The sequence below is a fragment of the Silurus meridionalis genome, chromosome 17 (genome assembly GCF_014805685.1).
Source record: "Silurus meridionalis isolate SWU-2019-XX chromosome 17, ASM1480568v1, whole genome shotgun sequence".
Classification (NCBI taxonomy): domain Eukaryota; kingdom Metazoa; phylum Chordata; class Actinopteri; order Siluriformes; family Siluridae; genus Silurus; species Silurus meridionalis.
The window spans coordinates 7,106,102-7,129,100 of NC_060900.1; the positions used below are offsets into that span (position 1 = coordinate 7,106,102).

The following is a 22,999-nucleotide window of genomic DNA, read 5'->3' on the forward strand; positions in this document are numbered from 1 at the left end:
TCTTTAAGCTGGACATAAAACGATAAAAAATCCATAGTGCTAATGCTAACTCTAGCAATATAGATTCTTTAGTGTATTCATGTATGTGCAAAACAAATCCTATTTCGTACGGAGAGAGTAGCCACAGTGACATGAAAATAGTCATTGTATACCCCTGGCAAGTTTAATAATAATAAAAAATTGCACTCAAAGTGCGAGGCAGAGACTAAACAAACTTGCTGTCCACCACTGATAAGTTCCTGAGGGAATTTAATGTTCTGCATAAAACGGATTGCAACCGAAGGATTGCAACCGAAAGCCCTGTAAACAAAAGATTTCGGTACATGTACCATTACACAACTAACATTTTTTCTTTACATCAATTATATTAGTTTTTTATTCCCTCTATTCTATTTTTATTCTTTAATCTATTATTTGTTTAATTTAATTTCTTTTTTTATTTCAGTGTCATGTAATGAAGCAAGAAGCAGTGCAGATGTGAGTGCAGCGATTCTTTTAATGAAGTGCACACGCACAAATTATACATTATACAAGGCCAAAACCTAAAACGTGGAACAACAGTAAGACCTGTGAGCATGGACAGACAGTCCACATGAATAGACAAACAACAGACAAGAGGTGCAGTGAACAATGAGTGTGTACAGTGTATAAGTGGTAATCAACAGATGCAGCAACATGATGCACAAACCAACATGTATATTGGTGCAGTGGCTAATTGGAAATGCAGCCTTTGGTCTTAACCCTGACATTACAGAACAATCATAACAAGTATTAAAATGCATGTCATAATGTATATTATGGATGTTAAGATTCACTAAATCGCAGCAGTGCTTCGGCATACGAGATTAACAACGTGATGCATCGATTTTAAAAAGTGTGCATTGGATACAAGTTGGCATTTGTATCACAATGCATCGTTTTTAACATATTTGTATTTATAAAATGTCTTTTTATCGAATTATTAGTAGATACTTTCAATATTTTGACCAATAATTTGTGACCAATTTTTTATATTGGTCACAAATTATTTGTTTCTCCTCATAAAACTGTTCACTGTTCACTGCTAAACTCAGGCGCATTCTATCAACACTGCTGCTGCTACATGAATATGACGTAACACTACGGAGACTGAGGTGTATCCTGAGAGTCACATAGAATAGAATACAAATTAACATTGCAGAAGTAGAGCTGCATCCTCCTGGAGACAAAATAGAAAAAGTATGTCTGGATTAATTTAATCTTGTTTCTATATTTTTTTTTTGCACTACAAAGGCTTGTTTATGAAAGGACCATGCGTTAGAAGTCAGAAAGAATCATCATATTACATCATATAGCATCATATTTCTTTCCATTACATCGCATTGCATTGAATCGCATTGTGTTGAATCAAACTGGAATCGGATCGCACTGCATTGTAACAGAGGTGAATCGTATCATATCGTATCGGTAGCTGCTTTAAATGTATCTTATATGTATTGCATTGTTGGCTATGCATCAAGATGTGACTTGCATCGGCCTTGTTATGGAGGTGCAAATGCCTAATATATATGATTACGTATTCAACAAATAAAAATACAATTTAAATTTTAAACAAAATTTACTCTTAATATTTCCCCTGAATCATTAACAGCATCAACTGTGTACCATTATCTTAAATGATGGAGAGAAATGTGAATTTCTGACTGAAATAATTGCTATTATTAAACATCCTCTACTTAAATTTTTTATGCATGCATTATTTAAATAATACTTTTATCTATAAGTCTTGTTTTTATAACTAAATAAAGAACATTTCTACATTTTTCATTCCCTCATTTAGTTGAGGTGGGAATACACTCTAAATGTATGTCTTGGTATTATGCACACACTCATTTACATGTAAGGGCTATTTTTCTTCACCAATCCATTGACTAGCAAGTTTCTTTATAGTTGGGTGTGGGAGGAAACTGAAAAACTTAGAGGACACCCAAGCAAACGTACATGCACAAAAACACACAGAAACAATACAATTGATTGTCAAGTAATAGCAAATGTGTTAAGAGCTGGGTTATCATATTTAGCTTTTGGTAAAGAATTAAAAAATAGTACAAATAAAGGTGCTTGTTCCTGACTGCCATAGACATAGACACTGCTATGTCTCTGAGGGATTCAGATCAGTTTTACAGTGTACACTGCTAGTAATAGATTGTGAAATATGAAAACAGTTGTTACAGTATATTACCCTGATACAGATTTAATATGGGTCATAATGTAGCACGAGACATTTTAATATTATTTAAGTAAGTTTAATATTTAATTAAGTAAGTCCACCCAGCATAATAAACTAAGGCCTTGAGTTTGACACCTGTATGCTAAAATAGCAGCATGCTGGATACAATGTGATGGAAAAACACACAGCAAAGGATATAAAACTTGACTGCCATGCAGAACATTCAAACATTCTTGGCCCTTACATACGCTCCTCTCTTCAACTCTTGCCACCGGTTTTCAGTGCCAATGCTTCATTCTGCTGTGGTCTGAATGCTATTTTACTGTGGTTCTAGGAGAATTTTTTTCTTCAGTTGAGATTTGGGATAACTAAATCCACCTGTACTGACTGTGGTTTAAATGTCAGCTGCCTAATTGAGACATGTTGGTTTTTTTCTGTGAGTCCTCTGCTCTTGCCATCCTGGTACCTCCTGCTTGATATTACTGAATAAGGCCCTGTCTGCCTACCAGATGGCTATTATTTTTTCTAGAACATGCTAGTGTGTATGTGCGTGTTCATTCCTGGTAGGAGTATAGCGTATCTTTGTGTGAGTCTGATTGTTCTGTCTTAAGCTGTTTTTCTCTCTCTAACTAGGCAGATTCAGAGTGCGGTTTCTAACAGATGTGTGTGTAAGTGTCACACACTGCTGGTGGGCTCGTACTGCTGGGCGTTTTTGTGTAGGTCTGTGAATACGTTTTTTATTATTGCTTTTTTATTGACCCCATTCTTTTGTCACTTGCATAGACCCAAACACACACACACACACACACACACACACACACACACACACACACACACACACACACACACAATTCATACCCTGTCATATCTATTCCCTAACAAACTTGCCATTTATTATTCAAATATTATACAATAATGTCTAGTTATTTTTTACTAAATTAATTAGCAACAATTGTAAAAAAAAATAAACAATTTAAAACATTGAACCTTTAGAAAATTTGGGGGAAAAAACTTTGGACAAAAAAAAAAACCCTAGCTGCAGGCGTTTAGGGGCCCAGTGTAGGGGATTTTTTCCCTTATATTTTGCACTTTTCACTCAGTACCGCAGAGATCAAGCCACCCGATTCTCATTAAGTCTGCGACTTGAACTGATTACCATCCCAGTAGGTGACTTCAGATGGAGTAATGGAGCTCATGCAGAGGAACGATGTGCTAAATTGCAGTAACATGACTACTACTTTCCAACACTGCTGCTATTACGCTAAAATGATAAAGTACATGGTACATGGTTTTCATTCTCCAGAGCTGTCACACTGTATCTTGTAGTTCAGTCAGGCAGATGGAAGGACAGCCATCGTGACTCACCTTCTGAGTCAATTCAGACCCTACAGCCAAACACCTCCTCCATAATCCACAGTCAGATTATGTTAATCTCATTAGGACTGAGAGGAATACAACCACATGGGCTAGTGAGTACACTCTGAATAACCTTGTAGCCTTCAAAGATGAGGGTAAGGGTTTGTTTTATCATAAAGTGTCAACAGCACATAATTATTCTGTAAAACATTATAACAGGGGTAAATACACATGTATCTTACCCCACTCTTCCATGCATCATATATTTTGTGCTTCAAATAAAAAGCCTCTGATGGTGTAAGCATTTCAGCAAGACAATGCCAAATTACATACTGTATCTATCACAACAGCATGGCTTTGTTGTAGAAGAGTTTGAGTGCTGAAATGGCCTGCCTGCAGCCCAGAACCAGTGGAAAACTTTAATGTCATGAAATGAAAAATATGACAAAAAAGACCCAGGACTGTTGCGCAGCTAAAATCCTGAAACAGACACAAACGGGACAACATTCTTTTCCTAAAACTCTAGCAACTGGTCTCAGTTCCCAGATATAGACTGTTGTTAAATGATGCTACACAATCCTATCCCAAATTCTGCCACCAAATAATAATAAAAAATAAATATCTTATTGTTTCCACCAAATGGTAAAACATTTGGTAAGTTCTGTGTTCTATTATGAATGAAATCTGTGTTAATGAGATTTGCAAATTATTGCATTCTGTTTTTATTTACATTTTACACACTGTCCAAACTTTCTTGGATTGTACTTACTTATAGAAAAATTGAGACTAAACTTGTTTGAACACGCAATGTCAATGTCGACATTGACATGCAAGTCAGCACAAGGGTGGATTCGAAAAAAGACCCCTCTGTCTAACACACACACGCCAAACAATACCGCAAGGTGTGGGAACAACACGGCCATTGTACATTTGAGACAAAGACACGGAAGGAGTCTCTCTTTCTCTCTGGTCTGCCATACATAAACACAACTTCAGTGTAGCTAATCAATCTGCCCCATGTACTTCTTTGTGTCACTGATTGTACGATTTAATCTGAATCCCCTCTTTGTGTCTCTGTGTGAACGCACATTAAGGTCTACTATTATGCCTCTTTCAAGCACTTTCAAAATCTGTGTCTTTCTGTCATTAACTACCACAGTGGACTCATCTTCCTGGCATGTACAGTGCCAGTGGTAATGGTGTTACGGAAATCCTCACACCTAAATGGGAGCTTGTAGATGCCATGGCCTTTCACTGCATGTGGCTGCATGTCTGTTTTTTCACAGATGAATATGTGTATATACCGTAAATGTCTGTGAGCATGTTCGTACTTATTTGTGTATGTGTGTGTTCAATTAAAGATGAAAAGTATTTATAGACTTTACTGCTTTAGATCAAGGTGTGTAAATTGTTAAAAAGCTAAATACTGAGGTGGATTACTGGCTTCAGGTTGGATTCAAAACCTCTTCTGGGAACACTTGTTGTGAGGTGAGAATCCATCTTGGATGGCATGGCAGTCCATACATACATATTCAGACAATCATTCAAACCCAGCATTAGCCACTTCAGCATTTTTTACATGTTTTTGGGAAGTAGGACAAAACCAGAGAACCCGGAGGAAACCCACACTAACACAAGAAGAACACGTAAAGCTCCACACAGGCAGTAACTACAACACAATGTGTTTTTTTAGGTTTCTGTCAGTATCACTTGTTCCTAAACTCTTGCCAAATGATGAATTCTCATAAATTATTCATTATTCTGTGATTGTCAGTAATGGCATGTGGTGCTGACAGGCTCTTTGGCATGTACCTTTGCCAGTGATTCACCTTTGGCTTTTCTATCAACATTTTCCAAAGTTCCTGATATTGGCAGACTATGAGGAATGTTTGATTGGTCCTCTGTAATTACTAATGTGTTAATGTAGTATGTAATGCATATACATGACAAATGATAAAAATGTCATTATACATCAATTTCAAAGTCAAGTCTGAGTACACGTCACCTCACCTGACCTCTGCTGGGCTCTTCAGTAAGAATCTTAGCCCCATGTATACTGAAACTGTATCTTAGTAGGTTACTTAAATGATAACCAAAAGAATAAATGTACGGTAAGAGTCTCCAATCTCTACAGTCAACTCCATTCCAAATTAACATCCGAACAAAGACCATTGTTGCCACCACTGATGCTTCAATTTTATATTTTTCCTTTTCTGTAGACTGTAGTAATACTAGTAAGAGTAATTCACTGAACTGTTGCCTGTACATTTCTGACCTTGCAGCTTATACTAAAGATATCACAGAGTATAATATTCTAAGTCATCCAGTCAAATTGAAGTCCATGTCTAGCACTCAAGTGCTACTTGACTGCTCGTAAAATCTAAAAAAAAAAGAAGGTGTTGTATAAACCTGCTGTTCACATGTAATCACCAGCTACACTCTGAGAAATAAAGTGACTTTTCCTTATTGCCCTGGTGGTACTATCAAAGGTTTGTTGTGATCCTTTAGTGAATATAGTGTACAATATAATGTTAAAACAATTGAAATGTACACTACTTACAATGACAAAATACTGAACAGGGCCTTAACAACAAATTGTTGTTATTGGTCAGAAAATGAGCAAGAATTAAACAAATGCACTCTGGCAACCTCAACCATTTTGCTCATTTCCTTTTGCTGCAGTGAAATGTGAAAACAAAATCATGATAATGATTTAAAGTCATTAATCTCTTTGAAACAAGTTTATCCACATTTAAAGAAAGCAAAGAGGAAATCTATCCCATACTGAGCATCACTTTATATGTCTGTTAAATTCTTGTCTATTTTCTCATCAATGTCTTGCTGTTAAGGGTGTTTTTAAATTGACACGTGTACTTTACAGCACAATGAAATTCTTTCTTCACATATCCCATCGATGTTAGGAAGCTGGGGTGAGAGTGTAGGGTCAGCTATGATAGAGCATCCCTGGTGCACAGAGGGTTAAAGGCCTTGCTCAAAGTCCCAAGGGTGGCTGCTTGGAGATACTGGGGCTTGAACTTCCAATCTTCCAATCAGTAAGCCAGAGCCTAAATCACTGAGCTACAACTTCCCATTAATAGGTCTTGCTATTTGAGGCTTGGTTTGTTGTTTTATTCTATTTTATTTCTTTACTGCCCATTAATGCAAACGATTGCACACTGAAAGTGAAAGACAATCACACATACAACACCTTAGGTGAAGGATAACAAATAATTGAGGTTAAAAATGCTGGGTGTGTATTTCTGGCTGGTTAAATTAAGTTAACACTGTACAATGTTTGACGTGTGTATAGTGAATTAAATTATGATGCATTGAATTTACACACCTGGTGTGTGTGTGTGTGTGTGTGTGTGTGTGTGTGTGTGTTAAAGCGGTAAAGGAAAACCTGCGTGTAGAATTTCGATCTGATCTCACGTTACTCTCGCTCGCTCGCGCGCGCTCGCACGCGCACGCTAATTCCCCATTTCACACGCTCAGACTGCGCCATTGCCAAGAACGTCACTGCGCATACGTGAAGTCCGTCAGAATGAGAGGCACCGAGGCACGCAGTGAAGGCAGTTGTGTACGATTTAACGAGCAAACGAGAGATGAGTGTAGCAGCGAGAGCCGGACGGAGGGAGGACGCCACTGACCCAGCGCCCTCAGCGCCCTCAGCGCCAGGGTTTCACTTCACCTTCAGCAACACGATCGCGACGTCGGCGCGTTTGCAACAGTAGGAGGCAAATCACCAAATAAACATCTACAACAACAGAGAAAAAAACAGCACCACTTCATTGTTTGACCACGCACGAGGAGTTCAGGTAGGATGGATCACTTTGTGTTTGTCTTATGCGATCGGCGCGTGGAGGAAATCAGATGCGCAGTCGATCCCCCCCTGGGTACATCAGTGCGCGTGCCCCCTTCTGCAGACTACCATCTTGATTTCTGCAGCTAGTAAGAATGATGATGATGACGGTGATGATGAGGATGAGGATAATGACAATGATAAACCAATAGGGGTTAATAAAAACACGACGTAGTGAACGTGCACCACGCTGGTTTAAAGCGTTAAAGATTTCCGCATCGCTCTAGCGCGCGAGAGGATTGGCGCTCGAGCACAATGTCTCGCGATGGACACACAATAAATCCCTATACCTCTTTCTTTCCTATTAGAAAAACGCAAACCACAGAGCAACATGTGGAATGAAAAAAAGTGATACATGTCTGTAGTATGTAACGTTACACCAGACTTGAAAAAAGATTTCTCCACTGCACGCGCGCTTTCATTTCTTTCTCGCGAGACCAAAAACTCTCCCACGTTTCTCATGTATTCTTCTTTATTACAAAATCCTTTTGCATGGAGTCAGATCTGTCAGTGTGAGCTCATGAAGCCTGTCTTTTTCTATGTTTTTTTTAATTATTAGCAAGCAAGACAATGAATCCCAAATTGCTCATAGAAATTACTTGTATCACTGCTGTGCATCCCCATTTTACAGTTCAAAGATGAAAAAAAAACACTGCTGCATTGATACATACCCCATTCCTTAGTTTTGGATATTAGCCTGCAAGCAGGATTAAATTGTTTTAGTTAACACTGAATTGACACCCCACTGGGCAACACTATGGTGCATTGACTGTAGGGGTGGGCGATCTAGAAAAAATATTATATCATGATATTTTCCAGTCTGCATCATGATCCACAATATTATCGTGATGATTTTTTCAATGTTACTGTACAGAACAACTAAGACAACTTTCCTTTTCAATGAAAAAAAAGCACTATAAGGAAATGAACCTCAAAACAAAACTAAAAAGATTTCAATTCTTTTAAAAATGATAAATAATAAGCATGGACTGCATTATGCATAATGCATTAATTATTTACGACAGTGAATTAAAAGATGATTGACAGATAAGTGATTATAGAAATGAGTTTAAATGCCTCATCCATTTATTAATAATGAATCATTTGACATCATTTGGAATGAAATATTAATGTTTCATTGCACTTTTCTCTAGATTGTTTGTACAAGTGAAAAAAAAAAACAGGAGTGTTGCGGTTTAGTGTGATTTGTTAAGTCGTGAATAGAAGTTGAGCTTTATATGCTTTGCCAGGTAATATGCCCTGGTATCAGCAATGTCTTACTTGTTTTCATGACGATTGCCTTTTTCAAGAACATTCGTTATTCTGTTTGGGTCTGTCCTGTTATTTTTTTTTAGATGCAGTTACACTCATATGCTCCAAAAGGATTTTTACTCTTTGGGGTGCTTTATTTTGAGACTGTTAAACAGGTTTGGCATGTCTACTCAGTGCCACGTGCCAACCTTGCATTTACATCTTCTAGTTCTATGTCCCTAGTGTAAAATCCAGCTAAATAACCTACATTTTTGAAGGACCAGATCCTTGTTGCTATCAGAAAGGTTACTGTGTTGTCAAACAAAACAAGGAGGAAATATTAGTTATGCAACTGCTACGCTTGTTTTTATTGGTTTGAAAATGCTAGCTTGCTAACAAACTGATGAGTGGATAGTCATTCAATTTTAGTATCATGCAAACACTTGCAATCTCTCTATAAAACAGGAGGAATTTAATCGCTCTAGACATATAATATATTTGTATAATCGTATAATGGCATTATATCATCATTTGGCTTACCCCAAAGCAGACCATTCTACCTCCAGGATCCAAGGTCTATACTGGGGTTCTATGTAGAATTCTGCATGTTCTTCACATGTGGGGTTTCAAAGAATTTAGTTTCTTTCCAGAAACATTCCAGCAGATGATCCAGCTATTCTTCATTACCTCTAGGTGTAAATGTGTATGCATGGGGTCCTATGATGTACCAGTGTCCTATTTAGGGTGTATTCCTGCTCCAGATCCATAAACTTGATCAGGATATAGCTAAAGATATAAATGACTAAAGAACACCACCATGGATGTAGTACATGTAGTAGACTCCTGTCTTTTTTAAACCCTAATTTATGACCTGTCTTTGACTTATGATTTGAGATATTCTTTGTATGTAAAGTTATGCAAACTACATTCAGCACTAGTCTGCTACAATACAATCACTTTTCACAGGAACCCCATTTAACACAAGGTTTAAAACTGAAATTGCAGCTTAGGGGCTTTGGACTTGACTTGGAGGTGAAGGTAAAATGATTTAAGATTTAAATGGTTCTCTGAAGGTAAACAACTTGACAGACACTTTAGATGATTTACAGTCATCAGTTTTAATCAGGAGTTTAACAATCACCTCGTGTGAGGTTACATCTACACCATATACACTATACAGGTAGTCGTCGACTACAACCACGATTGGGACTGACAGGCCGCGGCGTACGACAGTGGTAACACGATAAGTAGAGTAGGCTATATGTAAAGTACTGTGAAATTATGCCGGAAGCTGGTAAAAAATAACGTACGCCGCGGCTAGCGATTGTGGTCGTAAATTGCATAGGTCGTAAGTCGACGACTACCTGTATGGACAATTTTTTGTGGACAACTGACGCTAAGATTCTTATGTGCCTTTTGAACATTCCATTCTACATTCGCAGTTATAATAAACACTCTTCTGGGAAAATGTTCCACTAGATTTTAGAGGGTGGTGGAAATTTGTGCTCGTTCTGCCACAAGGGTGTTATAAAGTCAGGTATTGATGTAGGGTGAGAAAGCCTGGGGTACAGTCTGTGTTCCAGTTTATCCCAAATGTGTTTAGTAGGGTTAGAGCTCTATAGCAGGCTATTTTAGATCTTCCACAACCATATCTTCATGGAGCTGTCTTTGTGCACAGTAGCATTGTCAAAGGGGTAGTCTCTTCGTGGAGTGCATGTATTTTAATATTTACATAATTAAACAATGTAAGTTTGAACAAAGCAAAGCAAAGTTTATAGTGATGTTATGGTTTTGCTGAGTCATGTGAAACATCAGAGACACCGTGCCTTTAAAGCCTTTTTTTATATATAAAACCTGATATCCTGGTTTTAACCCTGGATCGACTTTCTTGTTTAGTGATACTCTGTACCAGATCAGAATATCACTCCTTGCATTCAGTCTCAAGCCCTATTGATGTGATAGACTGGGCCTCACCTATTTTGCGTGTTTCTTTGCGTGTCATGGCAATAGGGTAACATTTCATCTTTTGGCAGACAGCACAACACTGGCAGAAGATGTTCTTTCTAAAAGAAAGCGATAGAAGGAAAGAAAATGAGAATCTAAGCCTGTAAATTTGGCAATAAGTACCTGATAAAATCGTATTGGGTGCCAGCTGAGACATGCCCACAAAACAGAAAGTAAGTCAGGTAGATCATGGAGAGTTGAAGGTTTATATACCTATATTTATTCTATTTTTAGGCTTTTGGGATACCAATTTAAACCACAGAGTTTAGAAAGTTAGAAAGGGGAAATGCCAGTAACAGGTAAACATGCTGTGTTGATTTAGGTTCATACGTCGCTTGAGCGTTTGTCTACGTGTCTGCATTGCGTTAAAGATGGCAAGAGAGCAGGTTTTGCCCTGATAATAAAGACTATTTACATTCCTAAAGGGTGGAAGGGTGGAATCGTTTCGGTTAGAGCAACCAATTACCCCTCCACCCTTCACCCTATCTTTCACACACATATATACACACACATGCACATACACTATTGCCTCTCCCACAAATCCTACATAAATAAGCCATGCACATTCATCTTAAAAAGCTCCAGGGAATTTAGCGATATGCTGACTGGTTAGCTTTGCCCTATACTTTAAACAGATAAACCCCCACTCCACACTCACACACACACACACACACACACACACACACACACACACACACACACACACCTATCTATCTATCTATCTATCTATCTATCTATCTATCTATCTATCTATCTATCTATCTATCTATCTATATCTATATTTATATACAGTATATGCATACATACATACATACATCACACATGCTCTGATGCTCTACTGTCTACAAACAGGCCTCTGTCCTTGCCTGGAAACATTCACTGAAATTAATGGAAACATCAGACTGCATAGAATGAGTCAGTCTGTGTGTGTGTGTGTGTGTGTGTGAGAGAGAGAGAGAGAGAGAGAGAGAGAGAGAGAAACAAGTATCTCATTTAAACATTTGAAATGGCCCATGTGGCCGTGAGGCAGGAATTTGATGCTTGTATTTTGTGTGTGTGTGTGTGTGTGTGTGTGTGTGTGTGTGTGTGTGTGTATGTGTGTGTGTGTGTGTGTGTGTGTGTGTGTGTGTGTCTAAGACTGAGAGGTAAGAGTTGTCTAGAGTGATGTCATATGTATAGTATGTTAGATTTGCCATTTGAATGTTTTACAGTAAACACCTTGTGTGTGTAACACACTGTGATGCTGTAACACACTGAGGCAAGTAAAAAAAAAATGACTGAGAATGTGCAACGCCTTTCTACCTTATGAGACATTTCAGTCGACAGAAATATCCAACTATTCTATATCTTTATAAATTCTGCATTTAGGGGCATTACATCATTCTGACGGGGAGAGAGAGAGAGAGAGAGAGAGAGAGAGAGAGAGAGAGAGAGAGAGATAGAGACACACACTCACACACATGCACACACACAAAGAGACAACAGTAAGACCGAGACAGAGGTTCAGACAGTTTCCAGTGTAATGAGTTTTAGTCAGTAAATGTGGCAGTGACACATCTGCTAAGCATTAATCATTGTCAGCCTTCATCCCATCATACACACAACACACACACACACGTGTGGCTGATGTGCATCACATAAACACATAGGCACAAATAGGAACAAGTACAAAAAAAAACATCTGGCTTGGTGAACAAAGTCCGATTTTCCCTTTTTCTCCAGGCAAAGTAAATACACACACCCACACAATATGGTAAAAGCACACACACACACACACACACACACACACACACACACACACACCTCTGAGCTTGCTATAATAAGTGTGTAATATTAAGAGTATGAAATTTGCATAGGCAGAATTCCAATCTGCAGTCATTCTCCTTCTCATCTGTGGCCTATCCCCGCCTTCCCTGTTTTATTACCATGTTTTTACTCCTACTTATCTTTTTTATCTTTATTGTCACTCATTCCTCTAAATACAAAGTGTGTTAAGAAACAAGAGGACCTGCAGCACTGGCCAAGGAAACATAAAAAAATCAGCGGCTTTTCCGCTGTACTACGTGTTTACCTACTTTATATACCATGCTTTTTCTACCATGTTACATTTTACTCAGAATAAAACCATAATACTGATTCCGTGGTCTAAACATTCAGTAGCTCACTTTTTTCTCTGTGGCTCTTTTCATATCTGTAATGTTGCTGAATAGTTTACATTACGTTTTTAAATTAATTCAAGCTCCTTGTTCCTTTGCTTTCCCCCATGACTGTATCTCTCATATGACACTCTAGAGACTCCTGTACAATATCCAAATGCTTGACCAAATTTCTTCATAGTGATTCAGCACTTGGGGGTGGAAGTGAGTCATAGTCATGCATGCTGGAGAAGAGGTTGGACTGAGTTGCTGACAGGTGTTTTACGGTTTTTGGAGCAAATCTCAGGGAAAGACCCTGAGTAAAAAAACAGATGCAGTGTTTCTTTTAGAGGCTAGTGAAGCCAAAGCGCTATAACGAGTCACACTGAAGTTTGTTTCTCACCAGAGTTTTTGTCTGTCCTTTGAATTTCATTTCATGCAGTATGGTAATGGTATGTAACCATGCTGATTTTACCAATAACGTAACTAGACATAATATTTCCAAATGTGCATTCACTATGTATTTTTATGATAGTAGTGTGAGAAATGGTGCAGTTTTAAAAGTATTGAATATTTTGGATACTAGGTCCAATGAGGCCCAATAACTAGGCTTCATTTTGTGTCCATACTTGCGCTCAGTAATGAAATAAAGTAGCCTGTGGTACAGAAGCGATATGTTTTATTAATCTGAAGGTGGTTACCTTCAATGCAGTTGGTTACCTCGGATGCAAAGTATGGGTTGATCATTTCCAGTCAAGCACAGTTTAGAGATTATTCATGTTCAAAGCCACTTCACTCACCAGTAAACGCCAAGAACATGTGTTGCATATGAAAATATTAAATAGCTTTTTTTTTACCAGCAAGCTACGTTCATTATGTTCATATAATTACACCTATACTAGTATATGCAATACAGATGACCTGGTATGATTCTGAAATTTTTGGGAGTGTGATTTAGGGAGGTAACTGAATATGAATATATTGTTCAGATACACCGACCAGGCATTACATTATGACATTATAACAACATGACCGGCGATTGAGTAACAACGATTATCTCTTTATCGTGGCACCTATTAGTGGGCTGTATATTTAGCAGCTAGTGAACATTCTATCTTCTAAGTTAATGTGTCGGAAGCAGGAAAAATAGGCAAGCGTATGGATTTAAGCGAGTTTGACTGTGATGTCTAGACGACTGGGTCAGAGCGTCTACAAAACTGCAGCTCTTGTGGGCTGTTCCCAGTCTGCAGTGGTCAGTATCTATCAAAAGTGGTCCAAGGAAGGAACAGTGGTGAGCCGACGACAAGGTCCTGGGCGGACAAGGCATATTGATGCACGTGGGAAGCGAAGGCTGCTCATGTGGTCTGATCCAACAGATAAGCTCCTGTTGTTAATGCTCGACGGGTGTTTTGGCAGCGAAAGGGGACCAACTCAAAATTACGCAGGTGGTCATAATGTTATACCTGATCGGTGGCTATAAAGTTATGCCTGGTTGGTCTGCAGTATATGGATGGGACACCACAAGGACAAACAAAGTGGAAACAAAAATAAATTAAACCGTACAACGGCTTTAGTAAAACCTGTCCGAGCCGAATAACTGACACAGAGTTTGTTCTCGAAACCAGATTTTACAGATTGTGTTGATAGTGCTGCCATTTCTATATTTGTGTTTTTTCCCAGTGTTTTCCGTTGTTTCCAGGGGCATAGTGTTATTGTTCATTAAAAAAAGTTACACCCATTAATGCATTCAGTATTGCCTTACACCCTTCTTGTACACTTTCCATAAACTAAATTTGATGGATGACAAAGAGCTTCCCACTGTAATGATTTCATGCATTTGCCATTCCATCCCACATGTATTTGCATTTGTGTACATATCTGTTTTTTTAAACAAATTTACCTTTGTTTCTACACAGGAGCCGACATGGAACACTGCAGCCAATTGCTGATCAGGTGTGACCTCAGACGGCAGATCATTTCCATGGCGCTTCTGCTAACGATCCCCTTGCTTCTTGCTTTCGTCCAGCCAAGTGCAAGCCAAGTATATGTAAACTCATCCTTGTATGATGGCAACACCAGAACGCCTGCTCCAGAGAGCTTAGGGCCTTCTTATTCCATAGACTGGACAGAAGTTCCTGACCATATACTGGGTTCAGACAACGTAACAGACACAAATGCTTCTGTTGGAACCGATGAGCAAGGAGACACTATACTCAATGGGCAACCTAAGGCTATAAATAATACAGTGGAGGAGACACCAACAAAGCCTTCAAAAATATACATGAAAGTTGACCTTACAGCACATTCCCTATCACCAAAAAACAGAACTGAAGTTGAACCCAGCCCGACTCAAAATTCCCCAGTTACTACAATACCCACTCAAAAGATCAGAGGCTTTTCTGAAAAGGAAACAACCACATTTATACACATCAAACTAGATTCTGGCAGAACTACAACAGTAGAAGCAAAGAAAATGCCCAAAAAAGAAATTACCGACACCAATAAGGAAGATTTGTCAGTGTCAGCAGTATTACTCCCCACTGTAGAGGGCTTAGTAAATTCAATCACTGACTCTGATACTGGCCAAGCCCAGGCGCTGCATACCTTTGCAACAACTGTGTCCAGCACTATAAAGCCTACTGTTGGCTTAGTGTATCAGGGCAAAGCCTCCACTAATACACTGGCCAACAAGAAACCAACAACATCTGTATATTTGCCAGTGGTTGCTAATACGATGAGCACGACCGGGGTTGATCTGGGGGGTAAGAAAATATTGCACATGTTTCAATTCCTGTATGATGTGATATCGCTATTTTTTTATTCCACATTGTGTTCTCTTTTTTCTTCAGCTGAGCAAGGCAGTACCACTGCAACAGGATATCCGTCAAAAGAAAGTCCATCACCTTCACCATCACATAATGGATCCACTACCTTATTATATACCAACATGACCGATCTCCATCTGAGGATACCATCACAGAGAGAAACCCTAGCCAGTCTGACTACACCACAGCCCAAAAGCACAACACAGCTAGCAAGCACAAGAACGACAACCAATCAGAAGTCTCAAGGAGCAGGCTCTACCACAAGCAGTCAACAAAAAACAGAGATGAAACCTTCACAAAGCACAACCAAACTACAAAGCACAGCAGGTATGTGTCAGTCGAAAACTCACATGTGTTTTGTAGTTCTTGGCTGTGTAAGAAAACAATGGCTCCACTGATGATGAACAAGTTGGCATGAAGCGGAATTATTTATGCAGCTGGTTTCTTACGGGAAATGTTTGGACAAAGCTCAAAGGTACAAATAGGCGCAAGAGAGAGATAGAGAGAACCGGAGATAAAAAGAGGAGGACGGAAACAGTACATGTTTGCAGAAAAGAAACAAGTCAGAGCCATGGGGAAAATATGCATGGGAGGGGATGAAAGAGAGGGATGGGGGAGTCAAAAACAGCTAGAAGAGAGAAGAGCAATAAAGGATGAAGTGAGCAAGGACGAAAGCTTGTCAAGTTTTACCGTTAGAGACTGCGAACACAAAAAATGGATGGTTTGTAAATGGAAATAGAGAGGAGAACAGGGGAGTGATTCGAGGGAATTCAGAGAGTGATGAGAACCAGATGGACAGAGAACTGGGTGCAACAAAGGGAGGAGACAAGTGTAACAAAGTGGTGCAGAATCTGAAGTAGTAGTACAAATGCCAGCCAGATCGTTTGCTTCAAATGCTTTAGAGCGTGTTGCTTGCTCTGTGAATTATCACCATATTTCGAAACACCTTCACAACAAAAAATTGTGAATGATGCAGGTGAAACAGGGTGGTTGAAGTGAGTGAAATAGTGAGAGTGTGTGGGTTTAAGATGGTGTTTTGTGTGAATGCCTTCAGCTGTGAAACTTGATCAGCACATCTGGGCTTCCTACTGTTAAGGAGCAGGAATGAGCTACAGGAAATACATGTTACTAAAAGCATGTCTGTTTTAACATTTGTTATCTTAAAAGGGTTGGTGTAAGAATACGTGCCAACATTAATTCTAAATATGATTGTGTAAATATGGTTTTATGTGTTTTTGGACGATTCAGAAGCACATAATTCTTTTTTTGTAGGAATAGACAGTTTTCACTAATCTTTACTTAAGCATGTCATCTGTTATTATTTTCATTGTGCATGTGTGTGTGTGTGTGTGTGTGGGATTCGAGACAACGTCTTATAAACTTTAGAAAAAAACATCAGTTTCAATTTGTTTTAAAGACTTATTTTCAAACAAAACCACAATCTTTATCATCATATTTTGTGCAGAGATTATGTGATTCTGATTATAAATCTTAGGCAAAAATAAGAGATGTAGAATGATTCCAGTGAAAGTTAGTTTTGGAAAAAAAAAACCCGTCTTAACAGTCCTTCAAACCTATGTTATGCAAAACATGTTTCCAGTAAAAAAATCTTCCAGGCTGTTCCTGGTTAGTTCCCAAGTGCGTTTTAATGCTCATACTTTCTGTAAAACCCTTCAGGCTGTCATACACACCCCTGTTTCTCACTCTGACCTCCTGTTGGGGAATAACAGTATGTTACCTAACCATTGCCATTTGAAACTCATAAATGAGAGCATAGGGCGTGAGGAATTGAAAAAATAATTTGCATAGGATTTTTCAGTAAAACCTGACAAAATTCTAAAATAATAAACACAATAACAAAAATAATCATGGCAAAAATATAATTGGCAATAGCTAAAATAGAATGATACATCACTCTCTAATGAATAAGTGATAGTTTTAACAACCTTTAAGCCCACGAGTGTATTGCTAGTTACCAGTTGTTTGTCTATGCTAGCTTTTTAGGCTTGAATAAATGTTTAGTCTATCGCTATATTCTTGAAATTTTGTGCATAAGCATAAGACAACTAAATTCTAAATTGGTCTGAAATTAAATAGTGTACAACTATTGTTGTAGTTGCTAGATTCATGCCCAAGTAATTAAACAAAGGGGTGTAGTTCTGTTAAGAGATGTTGTGTTAATATAGAAGCTATATAAATACCCTCATATTGTCTAATCAGTGATTGAAATTTAATCAGTTATCCAGCTGAATGGACAATTGCTAGTTTGCAGAGCATATCCATATAAAGCAGATAATTGTAAAACTGTTGCCCTTTATGTCGCTATTTCATATTGCATATCATCACATGGCTTGGTGGTGTAGGACTGGTAGCATTGTGGTAAAAGCATTGGACTTTGGATTCTAAGGTTGTGATTTCAAATCCCAGTTACACCAAGCTGCCACTCCTGGGCCACTGAGCAAGGCTCTTACCACTATGGCTGCTCAGTTGTATGAATAAAATAAATGTACATCACTCTGTATAAGTGTGTGCCAAATGCCATAAATATAAATCACATTTAATTGCCTCTGTTCTTACAGGTACAACCACTTCTCAAAGCACAACTCTTTCCCTCCCCATTGGACGTGGACATTTGCTACCAATGGACGATGAGGCAAGACCTGAAGAAAAAGAGCATTCTCCATCCGTGGGGAGTATCCCATCAGTTAAACCCGGACCCACTCGTCCTGCAAATTCCTGTGCCAATAGTTCGGGCCTCTGTTCTTCTTCTGAACCCCCAGACACACTCAGTGAAATTGTCACCTCAAATCGGACCATGTTGGTGTGGGCTGACCTGAGCCGCACTCTGTCATTTGCCTGGGAGCTGCACGTATTTGGCTGTGCTGCCCTCTTTCTGCTTCTCACCGCTGGGGCCGCTTTGGGTTTAGCCCTTGCTCCCAGCATGCACTGCCCTCACCGTGGGGCTCTAGCACTAGCTAACGGCCTCCTGCTTCTCACAGGTGTAGTCCGAACCATTTACTTCCTGGTTGATCCCTATGGTTCTCGCCTGCTCCTGCCATTATCAGTCATCACAGCCCTATACACGTTACCATTGCCTCTGTTAATATGGGTACATTGTGCAATGGTGGTATTAATACTAAAAGGAGCTGAGGTAGTTTTGCTGCCTCCACCTCTACAGCACCCACCTCTTCTAGCTGTAATGGCCATTTTCCAATGTACTTTACTGCTAGCTGCTGATCTGCTGTCACCTGCACTGTCGCCTGCTGTACCTGTTGTCTTGCAGAGTCTTACCTTGTTTTCTGGGTTGGTACTGTGCCTGGGTTACATATTCTTAGTACTACCTTGGTTGTCCAATGTCCAGGTCGGCCACAGTAGAGATAAAGGGCTCAGTAGGTCAAAGATGAGGGTGCTGATACGTGTGCTAGCAGGGGGTGCGCTTCTCGGTGCACTGTGCTGTCTGTTGCATGCTTACACCTGCTTTTGGCTGTATGGACTGCTTGGGGACTGGCGACACTTTCGCTGGTCTTGGTGGCTGGTTCAGTTTTGGGCACGGCTGCTTGAACTTACATGGGCATTCTGTCTGTTGCTGCTGAGTTCTTGGGTTTTCTGGAGACGTCGAGGGGGCCAGACAGGGCGAGCTCCAGGACAGGGTGCTGCAGTTGACCTCACCTCACCATGCTCATCCTCCAATTCTTCAGAAACACACACTTGCTGGGCAAAGATTGTGCAGAGCCTAAAGGGAAGGCCATGTAGGAAATCTGACAGCAATGGGGTAGGAGGTGCCAGTGGTGGTGGGGTGTCAGGGGAGCTGCCTAATAACTGGGCAGGGCAGGAACGCTCAGGCGCAGACATCAGCAAAAGCCTTATAAGAAATCGTGACCCCCCCAAAGAAAGTAATCGTGGACGCAACCAGAGAAGCATTGAAGGCTCATCTGGGTCACTGCTAAGGTTGCAGGCACTCAGTCGACCACACCAATGCTCACTGAGCAGCAGTCTGGACCGGGATAAAGAGTCTGCGATCTCACTTTATGACTTTGACTTGCGTCCTCCATCTCCAATTGACCTGACCCGCAGTATTGATGAGGCATTGCACCGTGAGCATCTGCTAAGGGGTGGCAGTCTGTTCCATCCTCTGGGACCCCCATCACCACCTCCATCTCCTGAGTCTTGGATGCGCAGGAACAGCGATCCTCAAATTATGCTCTCGGAAAGCAGCGATGAGCATACTATGCTGACTGAGTCATCCACTGGCTTAAACCGCTCCATTCCCAGCGCTGTCCCAAGCCGGCAGGTAACAGCTCCTCCTACACCCACACATCAAGGACCACGCTGGACCTCTCAAGCTCCTGTGCCTTCATCCATTTCTTGTCCCATTTCCTTGCACCCTTCCCCCAGTATGGGTCGAGCCCCTAGTCCAGGCACAGACGATACCAGACCATTTTTTACTCCTGACCTAGATAAGGTGGGGGCAGACAATGCAGAGGAGCGAAGCTACCTGAGAGTAAGTCGGCACGATGACTCGGCGAGCGTCACCAGTGACATTATCGATCTTTAAACTGTTTTAATTGGTCAAAGACCAATGACTTAGGTAATAACCAACCGACAGTACCTGAAAGACAATAAGGACTAACTACAGATTAGTGTGACCTAGATTAAAAACAGAAATATCAAATCGGACTTCATTTAGAACACATTAGGTTTGCATGCAGTATGAACTGTTTTTATTTTAATTTTATTCTGAAGGTGTTTATTCATGCCATTTGTTAGGCTCACCTATGTATATATTTAAGGTTGAAGAGCAAAATGAAACAACAAACTGTGTTTAAAAAATGATAACAGCTAATATTTCCTGAAATTCATCATAGTCAATTTCTGGATCTGTATTATTTTTTATTATTTATACATAGGCTGAGAGTATTAGCTTAATATGACTGAACAATTTTCAAAACATTCATTTGCAAACATGTTTGTTTTGTATACTGAAGTTCAGAGACTTAAGTTGCATTCTGAAGGTGACTGAGAGACTGTGTTGAGATTAGAAATTGTCCCTGTAAAACTAATTTTTTTTTTTGTTCCTGATGTTCCAATTTAATTTACATGAAAGTAACATTACGGTACGTTTGTTTTTCAAATGCCACTTTTAAAAAAATGTTATAGAAAGTTATTTTACTAAGATTGTTTGTGAATGATTTTTATATTTTTTTTTTAAATTGATCTGACTGATATGCTGTATCCAGGCACTTATGTCTTTTATATAAATATAAGTGTAAGAGATTTGTTATGACATTAGAGGTCATGTTTATGTTTATGAAAAAAAAAGGCATTGACTGAGGGTAAAGTGTTATGACATAGAACACAGTAAAAACTAGCATGACCACTTGTATTGTAAGAGCAGACATTCCAGTCTTAATGCAAGACTCATGCAACAGGTCTTAATTAGCATTTCAAATCATTAGTATTGTAAATAATTGTTTTTAAACAAATGTTGCATTAATTGCAAAATTGCATTGCTGCATTTTGGTTGCTCTTTCTTTCTGCACAAAGTATAATTCAGCATGAGTATCAACAAATTATATATTTTTTTTTTGCTAAATCCACATACTAAAGAGAGTTGTGATTTTAATAGCCAAATGCAAATTTTAAATTGGGATCGTGAAACATTAAGTAGAGAATTGAGAGGAATATATATATTTTTGCACTGTTCCTGACTGTGATCCTTATATTTGGCATGATGAGTGCAAGATGATTTTTAAGGTTAAAATTATTTCAGACTTGCACTATAAGCCAAAACATACGCAAGCAAAAAGATTACCGAAGACGTAAATCTTTAATTTAAGGCTGTGAGCTGCATTAGAAAAAACATTAAACATTTTAAAATTCAGTCGATTTGTGACATTTATACCATATATGTTCTTCTTTTAAAGTATAACGTATAATGACAGCCCCTTACATTGACCAGTGTGTGTTCATTTACAAAAATTACATCTATTTACTTTTGTTATCATTTTTTTTTTTTCAGATCAGAATAGAATAAGCTTTCAACAGTATGATGTTTCATAGCATTTTGATTTTAACTGCAACCGAAACAACTTAAGGCAAATAAGATTCATAATTATAATATTAATATTAATAAAAATATAATAATAAAATAATAATAAAATGTAATGTTGAGTCATTTGCCATGTTTATAATAAATGTCACTATCTCTTCTAAAAAAAAATGATTAAAATTTTATTTTATGTACAATTTCATATCCAATCGGGCAGTTCGTGTCTCACACAACAATTCTGAAGTTCTGTGTAAAATAAACGGAAAATGTAAATACTGCTATTTTTGTGGTTTGTAAATAAGAATATGTCATGTTCCAAATAACATGAAATATATTTACTGTGAATGACAATCCTGAATAGGGCAACTGTATTTCCAGGCAAAATAGAAAGACTGACATTAAAGAGACTCTTATTTTTTTAGATACGTAAAAGTGTATCATTAAGAATCCTAGTGATTTTTGAACTTAAACATTTTGTTTGTGTGTTTGTTTTGTAAGAAAAAGAAACAAGAGGGGGTTATTATATATCCCAAAACATAATGCTAAATAAAGAGGTAAAAAAAAAAAAGATATATGATACCGTCTTGCACTTAAGCTTTTTTCTCTTGTATTTAAGTATCTTCCCAGACAATGTTAACATTTTTCCTATTCTCTTAAGTAGGACACGGGAAGGATCGCAACTGTGAAAATGCACTGACCAGCTTGAGTTTCCACATCCTGGTCAATATGCGATTGTGTAACTGAATGTACCTGCTTAAATAACTGTTTTATTTGTGCTGTCATATGAACCAATGAAGTGCCATAACAATGTTTCCCCCATCCCACTCATACTGGGTTGGCTTTTCGTCTCTTATTGATAGCATTGTCGTTGTTATTTGTATTTTATGAATTAGGGAATTAGGTGCCCTAGTGCAGTATACATGTATTTTTGTGCCAGCATGCATACAAATCTGAGTTCATCATTTTCTTTAAAAACTGAAACAACTCTCTTATTTTGCTTTAGCTATGTCTTTTTTTTTGCTGATGCCTGTATGGTTTTGATTAAAACTGATGACAAACTTTTTCTGTCTACTTTTATTTATTTTTTTTTTTAATGATACAGTTTCAATATTATAGCAGCACAATCTTATTGTCATCTGCCGAATGTTTTTTTTCTTCAGAATGCTGAGATTTCTTCAGAAACCAAATCGCAAAAATTTTTCTTTTGAGGGGGCCAAGCATTAAAGGTACACAGGCACCCTGTTGTTATTCTACTTTCTCTTCTTCTCCTTCTTCTTTTTCTTACTAGAGGGTCTGTGCAGCCCATTT

General features: G+C 38.7%; 1 protein-coding gene across 1 annotated transcript; it reads left to right on the top strand.

Moving 5' to 3' along the window:
• The first annotated feature begins 7,066 nt into the window (after positions 1-7,066).
• On the top strand, positions 7,067-22,752 carry LOC124399810 (proline-rich transmembrane protein 3). The gene is made up of 4 exons (XM_046871013.1): positions 7,067-7,383; positions 14,734-15,579; positions 15,667-15,969; positions 18,222-22,752. The coding sequence occupies exons 2-4, from the start codon at positions 14,742-14,744 to the stop codon at positions 20,195-20,197; spliced, it is 3,117 nt and encodes a 1,038-aa protein (XP_046726969.1). The 5' UTR covers positions 7,067-7,383; positions 14,734-14,741; the 3' UTR covers positions 20,198-22,752.
• Positions 22,753-22,999: the final 247 nt, after the last annotated feature.